The sequence below is a fragment of the Seriola aureovittata genome, chromosome 24 (assembly GCF_021018895.1).
Source record: "Seriola aureovittata isolate HTS-2021-v1 ecotype China chromosome 24, ASM2101889v1, whole genome shotgun sequence".
Taxonomy (NCBI): Eukaryota; Metazoa; Chordata; class Actinopteri; order Carangiformes; family Carangidae; genus Seriola; species Seriola aureovittata.
This window is the reverse complement of record NC_079387.1, coordinates 4,467,452-4,492,203: the sequence shown is the minus strand read 5'-3', so window position 1 is coordinate 4,492,203 and position 24,752 is coordinate 4,467,452. Positions and strand designations below refer to the sequence as shown.

General features: G+C 38.8%; 6 protein-coding genes across 8 annotated transcripts; all 6 read left to right on the top strand.

Annotated features, from left to right (window-relative positions):
- Positions 1-98: 98 nt before the first annotated feature.
- On the top strand, positions 99-3,265 carry LOC130165306 (uncharacterized). The gene is made up of 5 exons (XM_056370462.1): positions 99-736; positions 916-1,221; positions 1,443-1,563; positions 2,584-2,623; positions 2,708-3,265. Exons 1-5 carry the CDS (start codon positions 664-666, stop codon positions 2,852-2,854), a joined length of 687 nt encoding a protein of 228 aa, XP_056226437.1. The 5' UTR covers positions 99-663; the 3' UTR covers positions 2,855-3,265.
- A 3,402-nt stretch (positions 3,266-6,667) lies between these two features.
- On the top strand, positions 6,668-10,520 carry LOC130165138 (OX-2 membrane glycoprotein-like). The gene is made up of 6 exons (XM_056370105.1): positions 6,668-6,725; positions 7,016-7,105; positions 7,289-7,540; positions 7,886-8,209; positions 9,125-9,218; positions 9,342-10,520. Exons 1-6 carry the CDS (start codon positions 6,689-6,691, stop codon positions 9,373-9,375), a joined length of 831 nt encoding a protein of 276 aa, XP_056226080.1. The 5' UTR covers positions 6,668-6,688; the 3' UTR covers positions 9,376-10,520.
- Positions 10,521-10,866: 346 nt separating this feature from the next.
- Positions 10,867-13,211, top strand: LOC130165137 (OX-2 membrane glycoprotein-like). 3 transcript variants are annotated; one of them, XM_056370102.1, is made up of 7 exons: positions 10,868-11,102; positions 11,451-11,789; positions 11,902-12,207; positions 12,284-12,316; positions 12,424-12,511; positions 12,614-12,664; positions 12,779-13,211. In XM_056370102.1, exons 1-7 carry the CDS (start codon positions 11,048-11,050, stop codon positions 12,903-12,905), a joined length of 999 nt encoding a protein of 332 aa, XP_056226077.1. In that variant the 5' UTR covers positions 10,868-11,047; the 3' UTR covers positions 12,906-13,211. The 3 variants fall into 3 exon arrangements, with proteins under 3 accessions (XP_056226078.1, XP_056226077.1, XP_056226076.1); XM_056370101.1 differs by having other exon boundaries at positions 10,876-11,102; positions 12,602-12,664; positions 12,779-13,208; XM_056370103.1 differs by lacking the exon at positions 12,614-12,664 and having other exon boundaries at positions 10,867-11,102.
- A 627-nt stretch (positions 13,212-13,838) lies between these two features.
- On the top strand, positions 13,839-17,093 carry LOC130165377 (OX-2 membrane glycoprotein-like). The gene is made up of 6 exons (XM_056370607.1): positions 13,839-14,116; positions 14,421-14,759; positions 15,377-15,682; positions 15,821-15,929; positions 16,083-16,145; positions 16,408-17,093. The coding sequence occupies exons 1-6, from the start codon at positions 14,062-14,064 to the stop codon at positions 16,535-16,537; spliced, it is 1,002 nt and encodes a 333-aa protein (XP_056226582.1). The 5' UTR covers positions 13,839-14,061; the 3' UTR covers positions 16,538-17,093.
- LOC130165640 (OX-2 membrane glycoprotein-like) lies at positions 16,975-19,562 on the top strand. The gene is made up of 7 exons (XM_056371086.1): positions 16,975-17,023; positions 17,806-18,141; positions 18,254-18,559; positions 18,636-18,668; positions 18,776-18,863; positions 18,954-19,016; positions 19,131-19,562. Exons 1-7 carry the CDS (start codon positions 16,975-16,977, stop codon positions 19,255-19,257), a joined length of 1,002 nt encoding a protein of 333 aa, XP_056227061.1. The 3' UTR covers positions 19,258-19,562.
- Positions 19,563-20,346: 784 nt separating this feature from the next.
- LOC130165378 (OX-2 membrane glycoprotein-like) lies at positions 20,347-23,435 on the top strand. The gene is made up of 6 exons (XM_056370608.1): positions 20,347-20,468; positions 21,052-21,390; positions 21,503-21,802; positions 21,944-22,049; positions 22,213-22,275; positions 22,517-23,435. The coding sequence occupies exons 1-6, from the start codon at positions 20,414-20,416 to the stop codon at positions 22,557-22,559; spliced, it is 906 nt and encodes a 301-aa protein (XP_056226583.1). The 5' UTR covers positions 20,347-20,413; the 3' UTR covers positions 22,560-23,435.
- Positions 23,436-24,752: the final 1,317 nt, after the last annotated feature.

Here is a 24,752-nt window from a genome sequence, read left to right as displayed (position 1 = left end):
CTTTAAAACTATATGAAGAGAAGGACCTGGGTCAGGGACAAGTTTTAATCACATCTGAAATCTTCATTTGAACAAAGTTAAGTCACTTGCATCGTGTGCTGTGTATTCTTGTTGTGTCAAGTTATAACAGTGGTGTGAGGGACATAAATTGCGACGAGCTGCAGAGACCATGCAGCTCTATTTACACTTTAAGCTCAGGCTGGTCAATATGTGATGACCACAAAATCAAACATCTCTGTTTTAGCATGCTACGTGATGTTCCACTCTCACTGAACTTACACATTGCAAGACCTGTGCAGGCAATACTTGATACAGGATCTCAGTGGATCCAGCTCCAGCTGTAATCCAGAACATGTGACTGGACCTGAAGCACATGTAACATATGCATGAGCAGCTTTTTGACATTAATAATGTTGTGACCAATGTTAACTCTTCACCACAAAAGACAATTAAAGTTATTAAAAGGTTGCTGACTGTTGTACCTTTAGGGAGTATTAATAAGAAAGCAGAAGCCTGTAGAAGCACTTCCGTTTTAGAAGAGTTCACATCAGCTCATACGTCAGTGAGAGCTGAGAGTTTGAGGTTTAGGCAACCAGAGAACAGTGCAAACGTGTGTGTCCCCTTCAGTGCAGTACACTGTGCACTACCAGCAGCAGTTGCTTCATGACCAGTATGGATGGATGGACTCTGTTCTTTGTTCTGCTTCTGCCACTAACTGTGTGTTTTGACAGCGAAGGTACTGTAGAGAAAATCCCTTTTAGTTTTCATCAAGTCAAATTGATGCGAGTCATTGAATAATGTTTGTCTTTAGTGAACATTAAATCACATTAGTTTAAACCAAATAAACCTAAATACAGCAAGTGCTACTGCTAACTTACTGCCTGTGATTCTCATTGATTGATTGATTGATTGCAGTGACTCTTGAGAAAACCCTGGGGAGCAAACCAGATGTCACTCCACTATGCAACAATACTACAGCTATCACACTGATAGTATGTTCCATCAAGACAGAGAGGAGCGGAGGAGAACAGTGTCGTCTACTGTATCGATATGGAGAGGGCTTTCACAGTAGTTGTGACTCCAGGTTCACACTTAAGAACGGCAGTGAGACTGCATTACTCCACCTGACCAGTTTAACACCAGAGGACAGTGGGAACTACTCCTGTCAATGTTCATATCATGGTGGAACATATATTGTCCATCTCAATATCACTGTGGAGGGTAAGCACATTTTATTTATGTTTTCCTCACACTGTTACCATGGTAGAATGATGTCTGTAGTTTACAGGCTAATCAAAGCACGCATTAATTTGGCTAATTTGTTAGCTTTGATTAGCAGACTTCAGTAATATTACATGGTTCTGTGTGGAGCAGGACAAATGCATGTTTTTTGTTTGTTTGTTTTTTTCACATTTTGACATATTCTGATTCCACACATTCAGAGGAGGAAGAGGTCAGCAGTCCCACAGGAAGGCTGATCCCAACTGCTTTGACTGCTGTAACTGTAGTCCTCATTATAACTGGAGTTATCCTGGGATTTATCCACAGAAGAATACATCATGGGTGAGACACTACTGTAATCTCCATAGTTATTGTTTTTAATAAATTTATAGGAATGCTTTATAAGTTAATAAAATTGAGTGGTGGACATACTTATCCTTTATTTGCATATTTACCTCTAATGTTACTTTCAGCTTGTACTCCTCTACAGTTGAAAGGGAAATCTACTTTGTAGATTCAAATTATTAGTAAAAAATACAATTAACTAATAAATTATGATGTAATATTATTAATTAACCTTCCCATCAGTATATAATGTAGTTAATTAGTCCTACATCTACCATCTGCAATACTTAGCGTGATGTTTCAACATTAATATACCAATAATTATAAGCCTATGATATAATATAGCCTAATGTTTGATTATGAACGGGGCCTTTCTGAATAAAGAGTACTTTTTTATTTTTGGTCCTTTTCTACAGTCTGTTGTTGGGGACAATATATACACTGCTACTTTTACTTAAATAAAAGATCTTGGTGCTTCTCCTGCTATTTTTAGCCTCTTGAGAAGTTAAAAAGAAGTACTGCGAAGCTAAAAATAGTACAGAGATCTTTTATGTAAGTAATAGTAGCAGTGTTGTAATTGTAACAGTCACAGCCGGCGCCCCCTCTGTGCTGAACTCTGTTTCCTGTTGATCAGTATGTTAATTGGGCTCGGCCAGCCAGTCATTGTAGGCGGCTGAAACAATATGGCTACATCCATTGAGGTGAATGAAGGTTAATTTACATGCAGCGACTTCAGCGACAATATTGCTGCTAATAATGCTATAACTTTGAAAGTCAAGTATTTTAACTAGTTTAGTTTGTCATCTCTTTTAATATCACTTGTTGCAACGTGGTTATCTCATTTTGAATTACTGTAAATGCACAGCAGTCATTAATGTCAACATCTTGACTTGTAGTTTCATATGAGGCACTACAGGAAGACATGGTCTTTCATTTCCTGTCTTGCCTACAAAAAGCACTGTGTGTGAATAAACATCAGGATTCACTAACTGCATTGTTGTTTGTCGTTTTAAACAGCAGAACACAACTAGGGCCACAGAGCAGTCATCCAAACCAGGTAATGGACAGGAAAATATTAAACCTTCTTCATTTATGTGGTTCATATAAGTTTCATTATTTTTATTCATATGTCTTTCTGCAGGAGCTGCAAGACATTGAGCCGTACGGCACCTTCATGCGGAAAGAAAGTGGACTTTATTCAACCTTTAATGTGCCCAGCCCTAACATTAATACTAATAATTCAAACATGTCTATCAGAGAGGACACGAATTCTGGGAACTTTTTGTAGAGCTCCAGTTTACACTGTACCCATTCCCACATGATGCATGTTTTAGAATTTGATTACAAGTGAAATTAGAACTGTTGTCCACAAGGTGACAGTCTTTTGCTTTGAGAAATGTATATCAGGTATTTCATTCATCTGTACTGTATTTCTATCAGGGCATTTAATTATGTTTTTCACTATAGTCTTCTTTTTTAGTTTGGTGACTTAAAAGGAGCACAAGATGTTCATGATCAACTAATTATTTGATAAATAACCTGTTAAAACAAAGCTGATCCCTAATGCTCATGCAGGTTATAATGATCATTGTAGCTTTATTTTTTTGTCTTATCCATCTTCTTTTAATGCTAATGTAAATGAAAATTAAACTCTTTTTTTATTTTTTATTTGTGACGATGTGTCTGTTTGTGACTTGGGTTTACATATGGGCAATATAATAAATACCTCATTTTTTATTCAGTGTTGTGACTCTGCAGTCCTTCAGATGACAACCACATGTCTCTATATGAAGCCAATGGAACGCTTGAATATCAATTCTGTGGTTATAGTTTGGAAGATCATAACAGAGAGGAACGGGGGACAACAGTGCCACCTACTGTACATGTGTTTGTATCACCGTCTTTCAGTGGTTTGTTTTTCCCTCAACAGTTAAACAGCAGGATAGTGGAAGCGATCTCAGTGTTACTATCAGAGGTGGATATTTGGTTTAGTTCAGTGCTTTTATTCACTGACATTAAAACTAATTACATTTTATCAAGCATACTTGTAACTTATTCTCATTTAGAATACCTGCCTGTTTCAGTCAGGTCTATTACAGCATGATGTCCTTTGACAGTTGCCATTATTATTGCCATTATTTATTGCAAAGTCTTGATATATAGATTTTAATTACTTTATTTCTTTTAATTTCCTTGATTTCTTTTGCTGTCTTTTCTTTTATTTTCATCCTGCAAACACTAACACAAAATTAAATCCTTTGTAATTGTCTTCCCCCGTCTGGTGTTCCCCTGCTAACTGTAGCATTCCTTTTTATTTACAGAGGAAGTGAGCTACTACAGGTCAAGAACATCGGATATAAAAATCCCTACCCTGGGAAGAGTATGTACTTCTGTTCTTCACTTGCACAAGGTATGCAAATAATGTTTGTGTTTTTCAACCACAGTTGATCAGGCATTAAAAATGAGCCTTTCAGTCACCAGATAGGCCGATTTTCCCTCAACCCCTCGTCACCTGACGTTCCCCTGCCCACTCACACACAGCCTGTATTTATTACCAGTTGCACCTGCTCTCATCAAGATCACTGTTTCCGTACTGTATCGTGAGAGCAAGCAGCCTATTAGGATTCATTGTCAAAATTTACTGTAAACCATAAATCAAGCGTCAGTCTTTTCTGCAAATGCCCCTAAACAACATGTTTATGTTCCAGTCAGGAAGCCCTGTATTTCCCCACACCTAAGCAGGTTGTTTTTGTGGTTAAGCCTAACCAAGCCAGTAACATCATGAAAAGGCTTGTTATTTATTTTTTCAACAGTGATTTTTTTGCCTGTGGCATATCTCCTAACACCACAAGAAACGCTCCTATGGGTTGTATCCGGGGGACACGACTCTATAGATACTGGCCTTCCATATAGGAATGCTCACCCAGCCTTTTGGCTTATTGTATATAAGTGTCAAACCTTTGCAAAAACAGCAGATCAAGCACAAACTCAGTTGAACCTTCAATTCCCTTTGGAAAAATTTGTTTTGCAACTAACTGGTAGGCTGTGACTGTCAACGAATGGTGCATAGAGATAAGACAGAAAATCAGAGAAGTGGCCCCCGTGACCAAAATAGTATCTAGATTATATTGATGGAGCTTTAATATTGGCATGTGCAAATACACAAGCCATGATTTTAGTGACACATACTGGTTTAGAATAGCATGTGTCATGGGCCAGGTAGGCAGCACAGGTACTTTCCACATGTAACTTAGAATGGTTTTTTGTTGTTTTTTTTTTTTTTACCACATGCAGCGGTAAACCCTGAGGATCTGGAAACGCGTGGCCTTTGCACAGTACATTTTCCACTCTAACACACCTTTTATTGATTCATATTATCTGGATTTAATAGAATGAGTAAATGCGAATCTGAAAATGAAAGGTGTTTAATGATTGATGAGAGTCCAGTGAGCAGTCCATTAGGAAAATTAAATGTTTGTATTATTAATATCATTTTATGTTTTATCCCAGGCTATGGTGAGTACATCCATAACTGACAAATGCTTGGCGGTCACATAACCCTTCCACAGAGCACTTGGGTTCTTTCCTAGACTTACTTCCCCTCTACACTGTTTAGTAAACAAGATTTCACAGGAGACTGGATTATATAAGATTATAATACTGCTTACTGGACAACCAGGGTCAAAAATGTGACCTCATAACCTCATCTTGGTTTCAGATCCGCCCTCTGTCAGCATGTGATCCTGCTCCCTTTCCTTCCTGTTGTGTCGTGATGTATCCGATGAAAAATGCAGGAAGGATGCTCTGAATGAGGCAACGACATCAATCTCCCCGTGATATATTTCCCGAAGATTAAAATCGCAGGGTTGTGCCCCACCACTAGTTTCAGGTTTACACATGGTCATTGTGCATAGGGTGTGACCTGATAACGAAGGGGGGGATGTAGTCGGGGAACATTTCTGGTAAATTATGAGGATTTATGCATGACCATACAAACCTAAAGGGAATAAGTTTGTATCATTTTTATACTGGAGTTACTCCCGTGTTTACTAAGAATTGAATCAGTCTTACTCAAGACACGAACATGACTGTTGCACTGTAAAAGCTGAGAAGTAGCCAACACTGAAGGCCATGATGGAGCATCTTTGGAAAGAAATAAGGGTTTATATCAAGCAGTGTTTAGCCTTAATGGACTAGGCAGGATAATTGGTCGATGAGCAGAGGAAATGCTAATTAAGGTAAGTCAACTCTTTCAAGACCTGACTTGGCTATGAGCTACACCAGTGACTCATGAGTGTTGAGAAGCCTCCTGAATATTTCTTACCTCTTTACACAGAAGTACATACATACTGTGGACTTCCCCACTGCAATCTGTGACATCAGCTCACAATCTGTGACATCAGCTCCAGTTGACCAGAGCCTCATATGTTAAAATATCAAATGGTTATGATCATGCTTATACCACAAAAATAAGCACATGGTCATCTATTCCCAGCGGTTAATGTGGTATTGAAACCTCAAACCACAGCTAATTACCATAGAACTTCTGCTTCTCGGGGTTTTTTTAACCACTTGAGATTCCTGGACTTGTTGCACAGTACAGTAAGTATACCATTTACTGGACTTTACAGTAGTAACATGAGCAAACTGAAGAAAAAAAAGTGTGAAGCAATGAGTTTCAATAGAGAATATGTTTCTGTGAAATATTATTTCAGTGTGTTTGCAATGACTGTATTTTCTCCTGTATTCTCAATTTGAGTTCAAAAGTAAAATGTCCTGTTATCATGTGAATATTCAGTAATATATTTTACCTGGATCTCCCAGCATCATCCAATGGTCTGTAGTCAGTTTTCATATCATGTAAAAATCTAATTCAGCCTCTTTTACACCCATGTACAGTAACAGTCAACTTTTCTGTATTGTTTTCTGAAAGCTGTTTTCCCAAAATTATACTTTTGCTTAAAGCATTCATCAATTCCCAAAATTGATAGCTTTCATTTGCTCTGCTGTGGCTGTGTGGGCTGTTCAGAAACCCCCACTCCATCCTCCATATAGTTTCACTTTAAGCCCTTTAAAAGGCAAAACTGAAAGTGTGCTCAGTACAGACAGCACTGGAAGGACAATGTTGCACATCCTGATATTCAGTTTGCTGTTCAAAGGTAGGTCACACTGTCAGATGACGATGTTCAGTGTAGTAGTTTTTTTTTATTATTATTATTTTTACTATTATAGAAAAAACTGGAAGCATATTGGTATTTTATTAAAAATCCAAAAATATATTTGTAGATTTTTTTTCTTCATGTGATCACAGACTGGAAGTCAAAGCTTCTCTGTTTTATTAGAATATTTTTATAGGCTATTTTATTATTATAAATAAAATAAATAAATAATTATATTATTGTTTTCATTAATTGTGCTTTTACTGACATGCAGCTATTTTCATTTTTAGCCTCAGCCTCGCAAATAACTGGATATGGAAATACAACAGCTGAGTATGGCGGGGAGGCGCATTACAGGTGCACACTGGGAAACCAAAAAGGTGTGTTTTTTCTTTCTTATTTTAATGCTAGTCTTATTGTGAAGTTGTATCTCTATCATATTTCTGTTGTTCCCTTTTCTATTTATCTGCTCTGAGCAGCTGGTGTCACTCAGTTTTTAATGAACTTCTGATGTGTTTTACTGTAAATATTGACTTAAGCGTTACTGTCTGGCTTCCCAACAGGTGTGCTCCAGGTCACGTGGCAGAGGCTTTTCAAGGATAACTCAATAGAAAACTTGGCAACCTACAGCGAGCGGTTTGGACAACAAGTAAATGGGCCTTATCTCGGAAAAGTGATCTTCACAGAAGCGACCCTGAGCTCAACATCCATCACTCTTAACAATGTATCATGGCAAGATGAAAGCTGTTATATCTGCTCATTTAACGTGTATCCTGATGGGTCCAAAACGAAGAAGACTTGCCTCAAGGTGCAAGGTAGATTGAAGTACTGGTTTCCTACCAATTAAAAGAAAAGACTGAATTCTGAAATTGATGTCATAATTCTGAGCAAAAGTCATACTTAAATTAATTTTGAATTTTGGAAATAAAGTCAGTACTTATAAAGAAGAGTATTATAATAACAGATGAAAGTCTTGCTTTTGCCGACTGCTGGCAAAAGCTAAAAACTTTGCGTTAGAGGTTTGACATTTATTTTGAAACTTTTTTATATATAATGCTTTGATTGCATGACATTTAACTGATGAATTCAAGTGGTCATATAATCTTTGTCAAAGAGAAGCTCGAAGTTCTCGCAGTGACCAGTTTCGATTCTCCATTAAGGAATATCGGCTGTGAACACAATGTATGTTCCCAGAGGTGGGACCGAGGGGGAAAACAAGGAGGTCGAGTTCAGCTGCTCTGCCACAGGTAAACCAGCTCCAACCATCGAATGGGTCATTTCACCCGAAGCCACCCACTCAGACCAACCACCAACTACTACAGTGACGAACAGTGACCACACATTCACCAGCAGCCGCAACATCACCCTGCGGGTACCTCCGGACTGGAATGGACAAGTGGATTGTCTGCTGAACAATGGAATGAGGGGACAGAGACAGGAGAGGATCCCTTTTGATTTAGGCAGTCAAAACAAAGAAAAGGATGGTATGTTTATCAGTCATTTTGTTTTTACTGTTTTGGTAGCATGTGTAGTAATGCAGCTGTAGTGGTTAGACAGGTTGTATCTCTGCAGCGTGGAGAATCCTAATGCCAGTTATGTTTTGGTGTACTGAAGGATCAGCTTCCTACAAAATTCCAAGCAATGAGTATCTTTTCAAGCTATTCTTACTGAGGAAACTACTCTTTAACAGCAGAAAGCTGATCTTTAGGAAGTGACCTCCCTCTAGGGAATCCCAAATGCCAAGTTTGTTATAGAATAATGAGATGCTAGAAGATTCTCAGCAACGAGCATCTTCACCAGTTATGCCCATTGAGTGGACATGATGTCATACATACACAATTCTGACTGTTGTTAATGTTTGCGTGATGGCTCAAATGAATCAGACGTACCTGTGAGTTATTTAATTTAATAAAATTTTTTGTTCATTTTATTTATTTAATAGAATGAGTGTCCCATTGTTCTCTGAACCAGGAACCACATTGAGACACAATACATTAGTATATAATTAATTACGCTGTAAGTGCTGACTGTACAATGAGTCACTTGATTTCCTGCAACCAATAGTCTGACTAAGAAGTGTAAACAGTTTATTGTTGTTCCCCACAGTCAGCTAGGCAGTGACGCATTACATTCGGCTGGATTCAGTTTCATTTGTCAAGAACAAGAAAAAAGAAAAAAAACCCACGTCACAGGACAATGACCTGTGTTGATAAGCCTGAGCTCTCTGGGGAGGTGTCTTCCAACAGATGAATAATCAGATGAAAATGGGGAAGTTAGGTTTCAAGATTTGAAAATAAAAGTCCTACCCAGAATATTCCCCACATTTCTCTTTTGAGGAAATATCATGTCACCTTATTTCTGTACTGAACCTGACTAACCAGGTGCTATTTTTTCTCTAGGGAAAAGACAGTCACGGTCAGGGGCCACAGTTGCTATCATTTTTGTAATGCTCATTCCCTGCATCGCTTTTGCTGCAGTCATGTGGAGAAAAAGGTGAGATATTATACATTATGCACAGCTGTTTAATCGGGTAAATATTCACCCAGTGCCACGGTATCTTATCTGTGAGTAATGTTCTGCCCACAGAATAATGAACTTTGTCTCTCTCTCTGGCAGGTTAAAGGCTAACAGGACAGATGAACCCGTTTAATGATTTGGCCTTCCAACAAGCATCTTAAACTGCCTGTGGACTTCTAGCATGAGAGCATTATATATAAAAAAATCTGCATTCCTTGCATCTGACCTTCAGAGAGCTAACAGTGAATTAAGCTAAAACTGGCTGTCCAACTACCTGTCGAATTTATGTTTCTTTCCAATGTCAGAACTCAGCACTTTAACTTTGTGTATGAATCTTCAAGCTAAATGCTTGTCCAAGCTGTGTTTAGGAGTAGGGGTTATCACAAGAGCTGCCTCAGAGAAATAGTTAAGTTTACAAAGAGACAAGATGTCAACAATGACACAGTTAACTACTGTAAATTAGTTGTAACCCAGTGCAATAATACAGATTTGCCTCAAGCAAATCTAACCACTTTACCAGTGTAACAAGCTGGTTTGTTCTGGTGAGAGACCGTAGCTGAAAACAAGGAAATGCCCTGTGGGAGAAATGAATCTCAGACCGAGGACTACAGTGCCATCTAGTGTTCTTTGTGGGGAAGAGGGAAGGAGGGAGAGGTGTGTTTAAATTTAAAAGGAGACGGTTTTTCAGAATCAGAATCAAGAATGCAGTGGCAAACAAAACACAATCACATGAGGCCAATTAGGTCTCACCAAGGAATTTAGTAGAAATTTCAGTCCGTTCATTTTCTGCCCAGCAAATGTGAACTGTGTAATATATAGCTGACATTATCATATTCCAAAATTAGGATATTTATATCTATCTATATATAAAGTGGGAATTAGACATAATAAATTACATAATAGACATAATATATTTACTGCATGCTATTTCTTAGTGTGCTTGCAGTTTTGCACATGTTCAATATTTGTGAGTAATTCAAATGTTATTTATTGCTTACACATTCACACATAAAATGCACACACAATGCACTCAATGGACATCTACCCTCACACGTAGCTAAAATACACTGTATAGATGTGATTGTGGTATAGTCCCTCTGTGGGTCAGCTGTGTGGTTTTGCATCAGTGTTCTGTCTATTTATCAACATGTGGTTTGCTTTATGTTTAATATCTAATGAGCCAAGTTGTTTTGTTGAAGAGTTTTGAATAATGTGCGTTCTAATTTGTTCATATATTTATTGTTATTCACTTAATTAAAACTGATGTTTTAAAGTTTACCATGATCCTGCCTGTGTGCAATGTGTTTGTTGCTCTGGATTATATCTGTAAGAAGTACAAGCTCCTCACATTATGCAAAGGAAAGAAAAGAAAACAACTTGAAGTTTTTTTTATCTTACTCTTTTCACTGCACCCAGATGTCAGAGGACCAGGTTAATCTTTTGTCCACGTGCTTCTCCGGATATACCATTGTGGTGGAACTGGGGGGCATGTGCTGTCTATAAACCAGCCATTAACTGTTGACTAATAATCTCTATACATTTTTCATAAGAATGCCCATATTTTTTAATTTGGGGATCCGCTGCCACGTTACATTGTTTGTGAATAAGGGATGATTTGGCACCTACGATGATCAGTTCACCTCGAACTTACCTGCATGTCTGTGCCTGCCTGCAGCTGCACAGTGACAGGTTATTATTTTAAAATTTTGGCGGATGGATGCCAACCGCCGTGAAAGGCAGAAAAGGAAAAGAAAGAAGGGGAAACTTGAGTGGGTGGGAGTAACCACCAGACACATGCAGCAGAAATGGCACAGTGTGGAGTTATACATGTCTTTTTTGCATTGGGAATCTTTCAGAAAGGTGAGGAAAAGATGATACATTACTCTGTCTTTTACTTTTATACAGGCCTATGGCATTTCTTTATCTTAAACTGAAGAGTTTGACCTTTGTCTTTTCCAAACCTTTGACAGTTTGTCTTTCCTTTTGTTTTCTTTTGTTTGTAGCTGTGTAATGATGCAACTTTTCAAGGTGATTTATGTATGTTTGAATGGTTAAAAACAAAGTTGATATTATAAAATGCAAAGTAAAAAGACCTCAAGACATCTGACTCCAGGGAGTTGGTTCTAGCACACAGAAAACTAACCAGTGCTACAAGTGCTCATATGTGCTTGAATGAAACCGAAAATCTGTTACTATCATTTCCTGCAGGTCTAACAGCTGTGATACAGACACAGCAGACTGTGGTGGCAGCAGTGGGAGAAGACGCTCGTCTCAGCTGTCAGCTCATGCAACATAAAGAAGTTCTTCAGGTCACATGGCAGAAAGTTTTACCTGAGGGGGAGAAGAATCTCGCCACCTACAGCAAACACTTTGGTTCCAGAGTGATTCCTGACTTTAGAGAGAAAGTGGAGATAAAAGATGCTGGACTGAAGAACTGCTCCATAGTTATTAGAGAGGTGATGGAGCAGGATGAAGGCTGCTATCTCTGTTTGTTTAACACCTTCCCTGACGGTGCTCTCGCTGCTACAACCTGCCTCCAACTCTATGGTAAGAACCTGACTGCATTACAGTTGGAACCTGACAAACAGGATCATATCAGAAGCTCATGTCTGGAACAACTCAACTCATGTCATGTTTGTTAAATGTCTTTCCTCTGCAGAGCTGCATGAACCCATTCTACATGTTAGAGAATCAAACTCTACTCAGGAGTCACTTGTGTCCTGCTCGGCCACAGGACGACCTGCTCCAACACTGACACTCAATGTCACGCAGCCACACCTCCACTTCTCACGCTACAACACTGTCAGTGTCCACAGCAGCGATGGTACAGTCACTGTCACCACTACAGCTGTGCTGTCAGGTTTCCGTGACAACAGCGCACAGGTTGGATGTGCGGTGCGAGTGCTCTCCGGTCACAAAGAGGTGTTTATGATGATTCCTGAGGTCAAACAGACGTCTGCTGATGGTGAGAAACACTTCCACAGCTACAGACTCACACACTGATAATTACTGTGTGATTCTCATGTTTGTTTCTTTTCCAGGTTTTCAATCTGGATCTAATGACAGAACCTTCAGTAAGTTAATGTTCAGATGGTCTCAAGTCAGTGCTCTCATTTCATCTGTTGTTGCTTCATAGTTGTTGAATGAATGATGTCAACAATTCTTCTTCTTCCTCTCAAAGTCAGGACTTGGATTGTGTTAGTGGCCTTTGGTTGTGCTGCTGCTGCTTTGCTCATCACTGTCCTGCTTAAACAAAAACATCACAACAGGTACGTCTTTAAACCGGTGTAATTCCTGTGTCTGAGTCTATGACAGTTAATTAATGTTTGTCCACCTGTAACTGTTCTTAAATCCTTCAGTCTGTCACACAGAGACCATGAGATGAGTGAGATGCCTCAAACTACAGACAGAGACACTGATCTGTAAGACTGGCCTTCTCTGTTCATGACCTGTTTAGACCTATTTGTTTATTTAATATCGACTGAATAATGAAGCATTGTGAGTGAAAATTAAATATTTTTTATTTTTGTTCTAAGGACCCAAAAACCTCTCGTCACACAGGAGAACAATCAGGTCAGGAAAGAGACACCTACTGAGAATAATCGAGAAAGTGACAATCCATCATCGTCATCTTCAATAGAGAGAAGACTTCATCTTGACTGATGTTAACTGTTTAGTAAAACACAAGGACTGACTCACTGTTGAACCAATGAGGATTTGAGTTCAACAGTGACCTCAACAAAACTGCATCAAAGCTTGAGAGACAACATATCTCAGTGCTTTGACAAAACCTTGAAAGTTTACATTAAAATCTCCACACAGCAGTTTTTACATGTATTTATAAACTGTATTTTTCAACCTGGAAAAGAACTGACAAAATAAAGATCAGTGATTTTAGAAAGTGTGATGTTTTGTTGACTTATTAGAGGTGTATGTTTCATTTGACATTGGTAATTAATCATCAGTATTGTTGCCACTGACATTATGTCTTCTAGAGATACTATCAATTATAACCAGAAAAATAATGGACCTGTCGAATTCAGATGTTATTTATTCCCAGATGTGACTCAGTGCCAGCTGCTGACTTTCTGCTGAAGTTGCTCAACATGGCCACTGGAGGTCAATGTTTATTCACTTCAGAACAGGCTGGATGCAGTTTCATGGAAAATCCACCTTGTCCACTTCCACAGCGCCTGTTTTTAACTGTTTTTCATGAACCATCATCTGATCTATATGAGAAGAAATACATTATTTGTAGAATTTTCATTGTATAAATCCAGGAATATCTCTCTGATAACATTAAATCATGTCACCTGTCAGGTAGAAGGTTTAGTCAAATTGAGGCATTTGTTTTTACATTCAGGGCAGGTTAGAACTCCATCACTGAGACTGCGCATGATTTAGTTTCAATACAGAACTCAGCTGTTTATTTATTTCATATATTTATGTGTTATGTTGTTTAATTCATGAATATATTGCTTCAACATTTTCGAAAGTGATTTGTGAAATTCAAAAATTGTCCCAATGAATTGTGGGAACGGATCGCTCCAATGCGCGCGGTGGATCAGGGGACATTTAGGCGTCATGTGCTGTTAAAAGAACATTTTGAAAAGTAATATTTAATAATCAGCTGTTTATTCAACATCACACTGATTTGATGCTTTGTGTCACTTATTCATGTGTGCATTTGTTCCAGAGACACTTTTTCCATTGTTGTGTTGATACTGAGACACACCTGCGGAAATAATGGACTGTCTGTTTGCACCTTATTTGTTGGTCCAGGACAGTTTTGAATTTCTGGCGCTTTTATTCTGCAACAATGGAGAACGGTGCAGTTCTACATGTGTGTTTTGTGTTGACTCTTCTTTCAGAAGGTAAGATAGATGACTCCATTCTGTTTGTAATATATGTACAGATATTGAGTTGACATATATGTAGATGTAAAGTGGAACAATTTCATATATTGACATATATGTCTAGCCCATACAAATATCTGTTTTTGTATGTATGACATGTTATGTAAATATATATCCATTCCAAAGACATTAAAATGAATATGAAAAACATATATGAGCATGTAGAAGTTTTATGTGCATGTTGTTTTAATAATCTTGGATATATGAGTTAACTATATAGTTTAAGCCCCACATCTGATGTCATTTCATTTCCTCCTTGCAGGTCTAACAGCTGTGATACAGACACAGCAGACTGTGGTGGCAGCAGTGGGAGGAGAGGCTTGTTTCAGCTGTCAGCTCATGCAACATAAAGAAGTTCTTCAGGTCACATGGCAGAAAGTTTTACCTGAGGGGGAGAAGAATCTCGCCACCTACAGCAAATACTTTGGCCAAATGGTTAATTCTGGCTTTCAAGGAAAACTGGAGATCAAAAATGTTGGAATGCAAAACTGCTCCATAATTATCAGAGAGGTGACGGAGCAGGATGAAGGCTGTTATCGCTGTTTATTTAACACTTACCCCGATGGTGCTCTCACTGGCCGAACCTGCCTCATGCTGTATGGTAGGTACTGGTGTTTGTTTGCATGTGCATATACAATTTTGCAACCTGACATCCTGACTGTAATGCCAACACAAAAATATTTCCCCCGGTGAATTAACACTTTAGCCCGTTTCATAACGTTCATCTCCACCTTGAGGTGACAGCTGCAAATGGTGGTTTATTTGTCTGCTTTCCATCATTATGCCATGAAACGCAATTTTGTTCTGTGCAAGAAATTGCATTTCATCACGTTAGGCCACAAAATATATGTTCTGCATTGTGTGTGTAAAATCTGCTCATCCAGTCACTCACTTGTATCACTCAGACTGTCACAAAAGGGCATTTCATTCAGTGTCTGAACCTGAACTCACCTCAGCCTCCATAAGGGCAAACGTCTTACATCCATGTGTATTTACTTCCATATTCGTAGCTGAACAGGTGCACAATGCTTCAGTTATTGCAATTCCTTCCTTTTGTGGCATGAAAAGTGACACATTCCTGCGTCATTGTGCACATCACCGGTTGCAGGTGACTTCTTTCACCCCATACACCAACTTACATATTTGATGCAAAGTAACATGGCAGAAACTGTAACAGCTGAACTCATGTCATGTTTATTAAATGTCTTTCCTCTGCAGAGCTGCATGAACCCATTCTACATGTTAGAGAATCAAACTCTACTCAGGAGTCACTTGTGTCCTGCTCGGCCACAGGACGACCTGCTCCAACACTGACACTCAATGTCACGCAGCCACACCTCCACTTCTCACGCTACAACACTGTCAGTGTCCACAACAGCAATGGTACAGTCACTGTCACCACTACAGCTGTGCTGTCAGGTTTCCGTGACAACAGCGCACAGGTTGGATGTGCGGTGCGAGTGCTCTCTGGTCACAAAGAGGTGTTTATGATGATTCCTGAGGTCAAACAGACGTCTGCTGATGGTGAGAAACACTTCCACAGCTACAGACTCACACACTGATAATCAAATAATGATCCTTATTGATTGATGATTCCCATTTAATCTGTAGTTGCTTGATGAATGTTCAGGGCTCCATATCACATTTTGTCATTTGTCTCAGATTACACTTTGAGCGTTGTGTTGGCCTGTGTTGGTGTCGCTGCAGTCATCATCATCATCATCATCATCATCATCATCAGCATCCTGCTCAAACACAAATGTAGAAACAGGTACATTTTCAGCTTTAGACTCAGTATCTGTCTTGTTACTATGGTGATGACTTATTACACTACACAGCATCTAAAAACATATTTTACAACAAAACCCATAAATGAATCACTGATGTTTGTTTGTTCATCTCTGACTTTTCTTAAATCTTTCAGTCTGTCTCAAGGCGACTCTGAGAAGAACAAGACGCCACAAAGAACAATCAAAGACGCTCCTGAGTAAGACATTTTCATAATCATCACTTGTTCATGTTTGTTATTTATGACTTCTTCAGCATGAGATTTAATCTGCCTTCACTAATCTGATAATCAGACTGATTATTTCTTTTCTTTTCAGTTTGCTTCTTTCATTCTCTATGAATTTCGGAGCCATTTCTAGAAGTTTATCCACATAAATGTCGTGCAGACTGATTTAGTAGTTTCATAGAAATACGTGCAACATGATGTAACATTATGAGTCTCGTTTTGTTTTTATCTGAAGGAGCAAAACACCTTTAATCAAGCAGGAGAACGAGCATGTGAGGCAACGGACGGGGACGTCGACGAAGAAACGTCCAAACAGCGTCCACCTGAAACCATCGGATCTGACACCAAAAAGACTGTTCTATTAACATCCATTATTCAGACTGCATTAAAGAACGTGTTGGTAAAAGAAGTGAAAGCTCTGTACAATATTAATCTCATATCTCCAAATCAAAAAAACAGATTGTAGTCAGGTTTAAGATCATGTTTTTATACTGTTTATATTTGCCATAAAGTTTTGAACTTTCTTCTCTTCTATATATCTGTATGCCGTGTGATTTCATCTTGTCTTAATGTCTTTTGTAAAGCACTTTTAATGACCTCACTTCTCTCGCAGTTCTCTTTATTTCATTTGCTGTTGAGTCTGTTGTAACACTATGTGAACACAATATGCTGTGTTGGTGTTTTATGATGTAAGTTGTCGATTTTATTGAGTCTGAACCATGTAGATCATCATCATCATCATCATCATCATCATCATCATCCATTTGTACCTGATCATTGAGTCTCACTGAAACAGACTCTCATGAGGCGGAAGTGGGATGGATCCTCCGGAGGCCATGATGAAGGAGGAAGTGGACCCTTCTTCATGACCTCAAACCAGAGACGAGAAATAAAGTTTTGGACGGAGGTGATAAGAAATTACATTTTAGCCTCATTTTCACAACTCACACGACACTTAGACACTGAATAACTGTCAGATCTGATAGTTCTCATGTTATCTTTGTATTTCCCCTCATATTGTTGGAAAGCTGGAAATAGTTTTCATATCAGAACAAACAAAGATAAAAAAGGTTGATCAGGAAATGGCGGAAAAGTCTAAATGTGCTTTCTTGAAATTAGACATGAAATAACTTGACACATTTTGAGATCCCACCCAGTTTCTTGGTTTCAGCTTTACTAAGACATTATGATAAAAGAGGAGCCTCACAAACCATTACACTAGAGCAGAGCTACAGATCGCTGTTGCTGGTATGTGGCCGTTTATTTCTTACAGTTTCTTTTCAACGTTATTTTGAAACTGCCACTTCAGGGCACCATGGTCAACCCTTCACTTGCCTTATCTTTCCTGTTGATTTGAAGCTTGCTGCACATGAAGCAGCAATGGCAAAAGTGCAGTCCTCTACTTCCTTTATGTGTTGGGGTTTTATTTTCAAGGTAGGAAACATAATATCTGTTGTGTGTTACATGGTTTTATAGTTATTGAACTACAATAGACTTGAAGGTTTGTCACTTGTAACATTTCTCATTTCATCACCAACTTGTTTCTTATTGAATTACAAATGAAACTATTGATGCTGCAGATACAGACGCAGTTTCTGCCTCACTCTGTGGTCGTTTCATTTCCTCCTTGCAGGTCTAACAGCTGTGATACAGACACAGCAGACTGTGGTGGCAGCAGTGGGAGAAGACGCTCGTCTCAGCTGTCAGCTCATGCAACATAAAGATGTTCGTCAGGTCACATGGCAGACAACTTTACCCAAAAGAATGAATCTCGCCACCTACAGCAAACACTTTGGTTCCAGAGTGATTCCTGACTTTAGAGAGAAAGTGGAGATAAAAGATGCTGGACTGAAGAACTGCTCCATAGTTATTAGAGAGGTGATGGAGCAGGATGAAGGCTGCTATCTCTGTTTGTTTAACACCTTCCCTGACGGTGCTCTCGCTGCTACAACCTGCCTCCAACTCTATGGTAAGAACCTGACTGCATTACAGTTGGAACCTGACAAACAGGATCATATCAGAAGCTCATGTCTGGAACAACTCAACTCATGTCATGTTTGTTAAATGTCTTTCCTCTGCAGAGCTGCATGAACCCATTCTACATGTTAGAGAATCAAACTCTACTCAGGAGTCACTTGTGTCCTGCTCGGCCACAGGACGACCTGCTCCAACACTGACACTCAATGTCACGCAGCCACACCTCCACTTCTCACGCTACAACACTGTCAGTGTCCACAGCAGCGATGGTACAGTCACTGTCACCACTACAGCTGTGCTGTCAGGTTTCCGTGACAACAGCGCACAGGTTGGATGTGCGGTGCGAGTGCTCTCCGGTCACAAAGAGGTGTTTATGATGATTCCTGAGGTCAAACAGACGTCTGCTGATGGTGAGAAACACTTCCACAGCTACAGACTCACACACTGATAATTACTGTGTGATTCTCATGTTTGTTTCTTTTCCAGGTTTTCAATCTGGATCTAATGACAGAACCTTCAGTAAGTTAATGTTCAGATGGTCTCAAGTCAGTGCTCTCATTTCATCTGTTGTTGCTTCATAGTTGTTGAATGAATGATGTCAACAATTCTTCTTCTTCCTCTCAAAGTCAGGACTTGGATTGTGTTAGTGGCCTTTGGTTGTGCTGCTGCTGCTTTGCTCATCACTGTCCTGCTTAAACAAAAACATCACAACAGGTACGTCTTTAAACCGGTGTAATTCCTGTGTCTGAGTCTATGACAGTTAATTAATGTTTGTCCACCTGTAACTGTTCTTAAATCCTTCAGTCTGTCACACAGAGACCATGAGATGAGTGAGATGCCTCAAACTACAGACAGAGACACTGATCTGTAAGACTGGCCTTCTCTGTTCATGACCTGTTTAGACCTATTTGTTTATTTAATATCGACTGAATAATGAAGCATTGTGAGTGAAAATTAAATATTTTTTATTTTTGTTCTAAGGACCCAAAAACCTCTCGTCACACAGGAGAACAATCAGGTCAGGAAAGAGACACCTACTGAGAATAATCGAGAAAGTGACAATCCATCATCGTCATCTTCAATAGAGAGAAGACTTCATCTTGACTGATGTTAACTGTTTAGTAAAACACAAGGACTGACTCACTGTTGAACCAATGAGGATTTGAGTTCAACAGTGACCTCAACAAAACTGCATCAAAGCTTGAGAGACAACATATCTCAGTGCTTTGACAAAACCTTGAAAGTTTACATTAAAATCTCCACACAGCAGTTTTTACATGTATTTATAAACTGTATTTTTCAACCTGGAAAAGAACTGACAAAATAAAGATCAGTGATTTTAGAAAGTGTGATGTTTTGTTGACTTATTAGAGGTGTATGTTTCATTTGACATTGGTAATTAATCATCAGTATTGTTGCCACTGACATTATGTCTTCTAGAGATACTATCAATTATAACCAGAAAAATAATGGACCTGTCGAATTCAGATGTTATTTATTCCCAGATGTGACTCAGTGCCAGCTGCTGACTTTCTGCTGAAGTTGCTCAACATGGCCACTGGAGGTCAATGTTTATTCACTTCAGAACAGGCTGGATGCAGTTTCATGGAAAATCCACCTTGTCCACTTCCACAGCGCCTGTTTTTAACTGTTTTTCATGAACCATCATCTGATCTATATGAGAAGAAATACATTATTTGTAGAATTTTCATTGTATAAATCCAGGAATATCTCTCTGATAACATTAAATCATGTCACCTGTCAGGTAGAAGGTTTAGTCAAATTGAGGCATTTGTTTTTACATTCAGGGCAGGTTAGAACTCCATCACTGAGACTGCGCATGATTTAGTTTCAATACAGAACTCAGCTGTTTATTTATTTCATATATTTATGTGTTATGTTGTTTAATTCATGAATATATTGCTTCAACATTTTCGAAAGTGATTTGTGAAATTCAAAAATTGTCCCAATGAATTGTGGGAACGGATCGCTCCAATGCGCGAGGTGGATCAGGGGACATTTAGGCGTCATGTGCTGTTAAAAGAACATTTTGAAAAGTAATATTTAATAATCAGCTGTTTATTCAACATCACACTGATTTGATGCTTTGTGTCACTTATTCATGTGTGCATTTGTTCCAGAGACACTTTTTCCATTGTTGTGTTGATACTGAGACACACCTGCGGAAATAATGGACTGTCTGTTTGCACCTTATTTGTTGGTCCAGGACAGTTTTGAATTTCTGGCGCTTTTATTCTGCAACAATGGAGAACGGTGCAGTTCTACATGTGTGTTTTGTGTTGACTCTTCTTTCAGAAGGTAAGATAGATGACTCCATTCTGTTTGTAATATATGTACAGATATTGAGTTGACATATATGTAGATGTAAAGTGGAACAATTTCATATATTGACATATATGTCTAGCCCATACAAATATCTGTTTATGTATGTATGACATGTTATGTAAATATATATCCATTCCAAAGACATTAAAATGAATATGAAAAACATAAGTATGAGGTAGTTTTATATGCATGTTGTTTTGATGAACTTGCAGATATAAGTTAACTATATTCTTAACGAATACGCTTGCAACATGTTATGCAAATATAAGAATTAATCAGATATTTTTAATGTTGGCCTTTGTACACATACAAATTTTAATATGGATATTTATAGGTTATGAACATACATCTTCATATATCTAGAGGATGTATATACTGTATGTGATTATAATATATCCCCTTAGGTGACATTCATGCATCATCGCTCTTGATATAGGGCCATATATGTCATATATTACATTTCTTTGAATCACACTGTCAATCTGTAGCAACCTGTTAGAGATACACACATACAGTTTCTGCCTCACTCTGTGGTCGTTTCATTCCCTCCTTGCAGGTCTAACAGCTGTGATACAGACACAGCAGACTGTGGTGGCAGCGGTGGGAGAAGACGCTCGTCTCAGCTGTCAGCTCATGCAACATAAAGAAGTTCTTCAGGTCACATGGCAGAAAGTTTTACCTGAGGGAGAGAAGAATCTCGCCACCTACAGCAAACAATTTGGCCCCAGAGTGACTCCTGATTTTAGAGAGAAAGTGGAGATAAAAGATGCTGGACTGAAGAACTGCTCCATAGTTATTAGAGAGGTGATGGAGCAGGATGAAGGCTGCTATCTCTGTTTGTTTAACACCTTCCCTGACGGTGCTCTCGCTGCTACAACCTGCCTCCAACTCTATGGTAAGAACCTGACTGCATTACAGTTGGAACCTGACAAACAGGATCATATCAGAAGCTCATGTCTGGAACAACTCAACTCATGTCATGTTTGTTAAATGTCTTTCCTCTGCAGAGCTGCATGAACCCATTCTACATGTTAGAGAATCAAACTCTACTCAGGAGTCACTTGTGTCCTGCTCGGCCACAGGACGACCTGCTCCAACACTGACACTCAATGTCACGCAGCCACACCTCCACTTCTCACGCTACAACACTGTCAGTGTCCACAGCAGCGATGGTACAGTCACTGTCACCACTACAGCTGTGCTGTCAGGTTTCCGTGACAACAGCGCACAGGTTGGATGTGCGGTGCGAGTGCTCTCCGGTCACAAAGAGGTGTTTATGATGATTCCTGAGGTCAAACATGCTGATGGTGAGAAACACTTCCACAGCTACAGACTCACACACTGATAATCAAATAATGATCCTTATTGATTGATGATTCCCATTTAATATGTTGTTGTTTTATGAATGTTCAGGGCTCCATATCACATTTTTATCATTTTTCTCACAGATTTCACTTTGAGCCTTGTGTTGACCTGTGTTGGTGTCGCTACAGTCATCATCATCTTCCTCATCATCATCATCAGCATCCTGCTCAAACACAAATGTAGAAACAGGTAATTTTCAGCTTTAGACTCAGTATCTGTCTTGTTACTAAGGTGATGACTTATTGACACTGAGAAGCTACACAGAGCATTTAAAACCATATCCTCTGACAAAATCCAGAAATGAATCACTGATGTTGGTTTGTTCAGTTCTGACTTTTCTTAAATCCTTCAGTCGGTCTCAAGGCGACGCTGAGAAGAACAAGACGCCACAAAGAACAATCAAAGACGCTCCTGTGTAAGACATTTTCATACTGCCAGTATTCTTTAACATTCATACATGAAACACTCTAATGTCATTGTCGTTCTTCACTTGTGCACTCGCAAAATATTTTTCTTTCCATAGTCACAACTTTCTATGTTATCAGATTTTATAATTTCCAACTCACCTAATCTGTTCATAACAATTAGTTTATGTAATATTGACTGAGTAATGAAACAGTGTGAGTGAAAATGAAATATTTTGTTTTCATTCTAAGGTCCCAAACACCATTACTCACACAGAAGAACAATCAGATCTGACAATGGACAACTCCAGAGAACAATCAGGAAACCAACAAATCAATGCCGTCATCTTCAACAGCAAGAAGACTTGTTTTTGACTAATGTTATCTAGATAAACTGGCAACCTGTCCAGGCTGCACCCGCCCTCACGCAATGTCAGCTGGGATTAGCTCAGATAATATTAATAATAACCACAACAATAATGAACCTGTCAAACATTGAGTATTGTGAGTATTCAGATGTCATTTATTCCCAAATGTGACTCAATACCAGCTGCTGAAATTGCACCACTGGAGGTCGCAGTTTAATCAGTTCAGTAGTTTCATCTGAAATCAAACTTGTCCATTTTCACAGTACCTGTATTTAACTGTTTTTGTTTTTTCATGGACTCATCTGATCTAAATCATGTCAGTGTTTTTGATCTGTCACCTGTCAGGTATCAACATGAGATTTTAGTCATTTATTATAATTTTCCTTTGGTAAACCTGCAAACAGACATATTTACATCCACAAATTATGTTGCTAATGTGAAAACATGTCATTACTTTGTTGAAAATAAAATAGCATAAAGATGATTAGATTTACACTTTTTATCAGTAGTCATATTTAAAAATTTAACCACATATGTAATGGGAATAATACAAAAGCCCTGAAAGACAAGTGAATTTTCCTCCAGAACTCTGTAGGTAGTTGTTTATCTATTTTATAAATTGATGTTTTATGTTATTTAATTCATGAATGTATTTATTGAACACTAATATTAGCACAGAGATTGCCATGAAATTTACTACAAGATGAAGGTATGTGTTAATGAGCAATTGAGGATAAAATAAAATGACATTGAATAGCACAAATTACGTTTTCTTTCTTGATGGAGTACAGTCCAGGTTCCCCCCCTTCTATAAATTAAATTGGATTCACCCATCTCCTGTTTGACAGTCTGACCTTTCACCTTGGCTTGGAGGGAGCACGGATGGGAGCACATGCTACAAACAATTGGGTAACTTCAATTCAATGAAATATCACTAAACAACTATGAAAATAAGTAACATTTAATGTCTTTGTGTAGCTCTTCCATTAACTTCCAAGTCATGTCAAAGGAAATCACAACTTAGTAGTCTCAAATTCAAAATAACCAAATTATTCACACTTCGATAATTTAGCAAGCCCAGTTCACCCCACATGCTTAAGCTTCTCTGTTGACTTTCAAACATCTTAACTCATGATATCCTTCATAGGAAATGTAGGAAAAGGCAAAGAAAACTCAAAACAAAGGTCCAGAGGGGAAGACGGCCTACAGTGCTTTGGTGAGGAATTTTACACCACATTTGTGTTTGTGTGCACCTCAAGTCTTCTCTGGCCCCTTTTCTCTCTTCATTCATAAATAACATTGACAAAACATATTATATTTTCTCACACTTGAGAGATAAGGCTTTGCAGAAAACACTCTGTATCTTTGCTTGTGCATCAGTCCACTTTACATGTGTGGGAACAGCGCATTAACGCATCCTATTTCCTCTGTCAGCTCTTCAGTCTTTCTCACTCTTAACAGCTCATGGAACAACATATTCAACAAAAACACCTTGTGCCGATCAAACCAGGGACATTATGCTTGCAGGGTTTCTACCTTACACCACTGCACCATGGAACATCTTCCTCAAAGACACACTCTAACACCCGTGACAAAAGGTAATGGCCCTGGCTCATTTGGGAATTAAATGCTCATCACGTACTGTAGCTGTGTAGTCACCGCTCCACATTATTTACAATACTCGCATCCATCCCTTCAGTGTCTTCTCATTTAAAACACTCTAATTATATCACCATCACAAAACAAACACGCTCTATTAAATACGCACATATCTTTCTCAACTGTCTCTGGAGAGTGTGTCGCCCGCTCCGGAGGTGACAGCTCAGAGACCACAGGTCCCACACCGTGGTATCCATTACTTTCATCTTTTATTCATTTATTTATAACATTACAAATATTCACTTATTCCTTTCTGGCCTGCAACCCTGTTACTCCCTCCAGTTAAAACACGAACACAAGGCGTTCTTGTAGATACAGGCATTTATTGCATCCATACTGTCAACATGACGTGAGAACTCATTGGCCGCGTGAACTAAAGGGGGTAAGAAAATGAACCTCCAGCCTTTTAATGCTTCATTCAGCTTCATACACTTAATACAGTGAGCAACCTTTTTCCATCC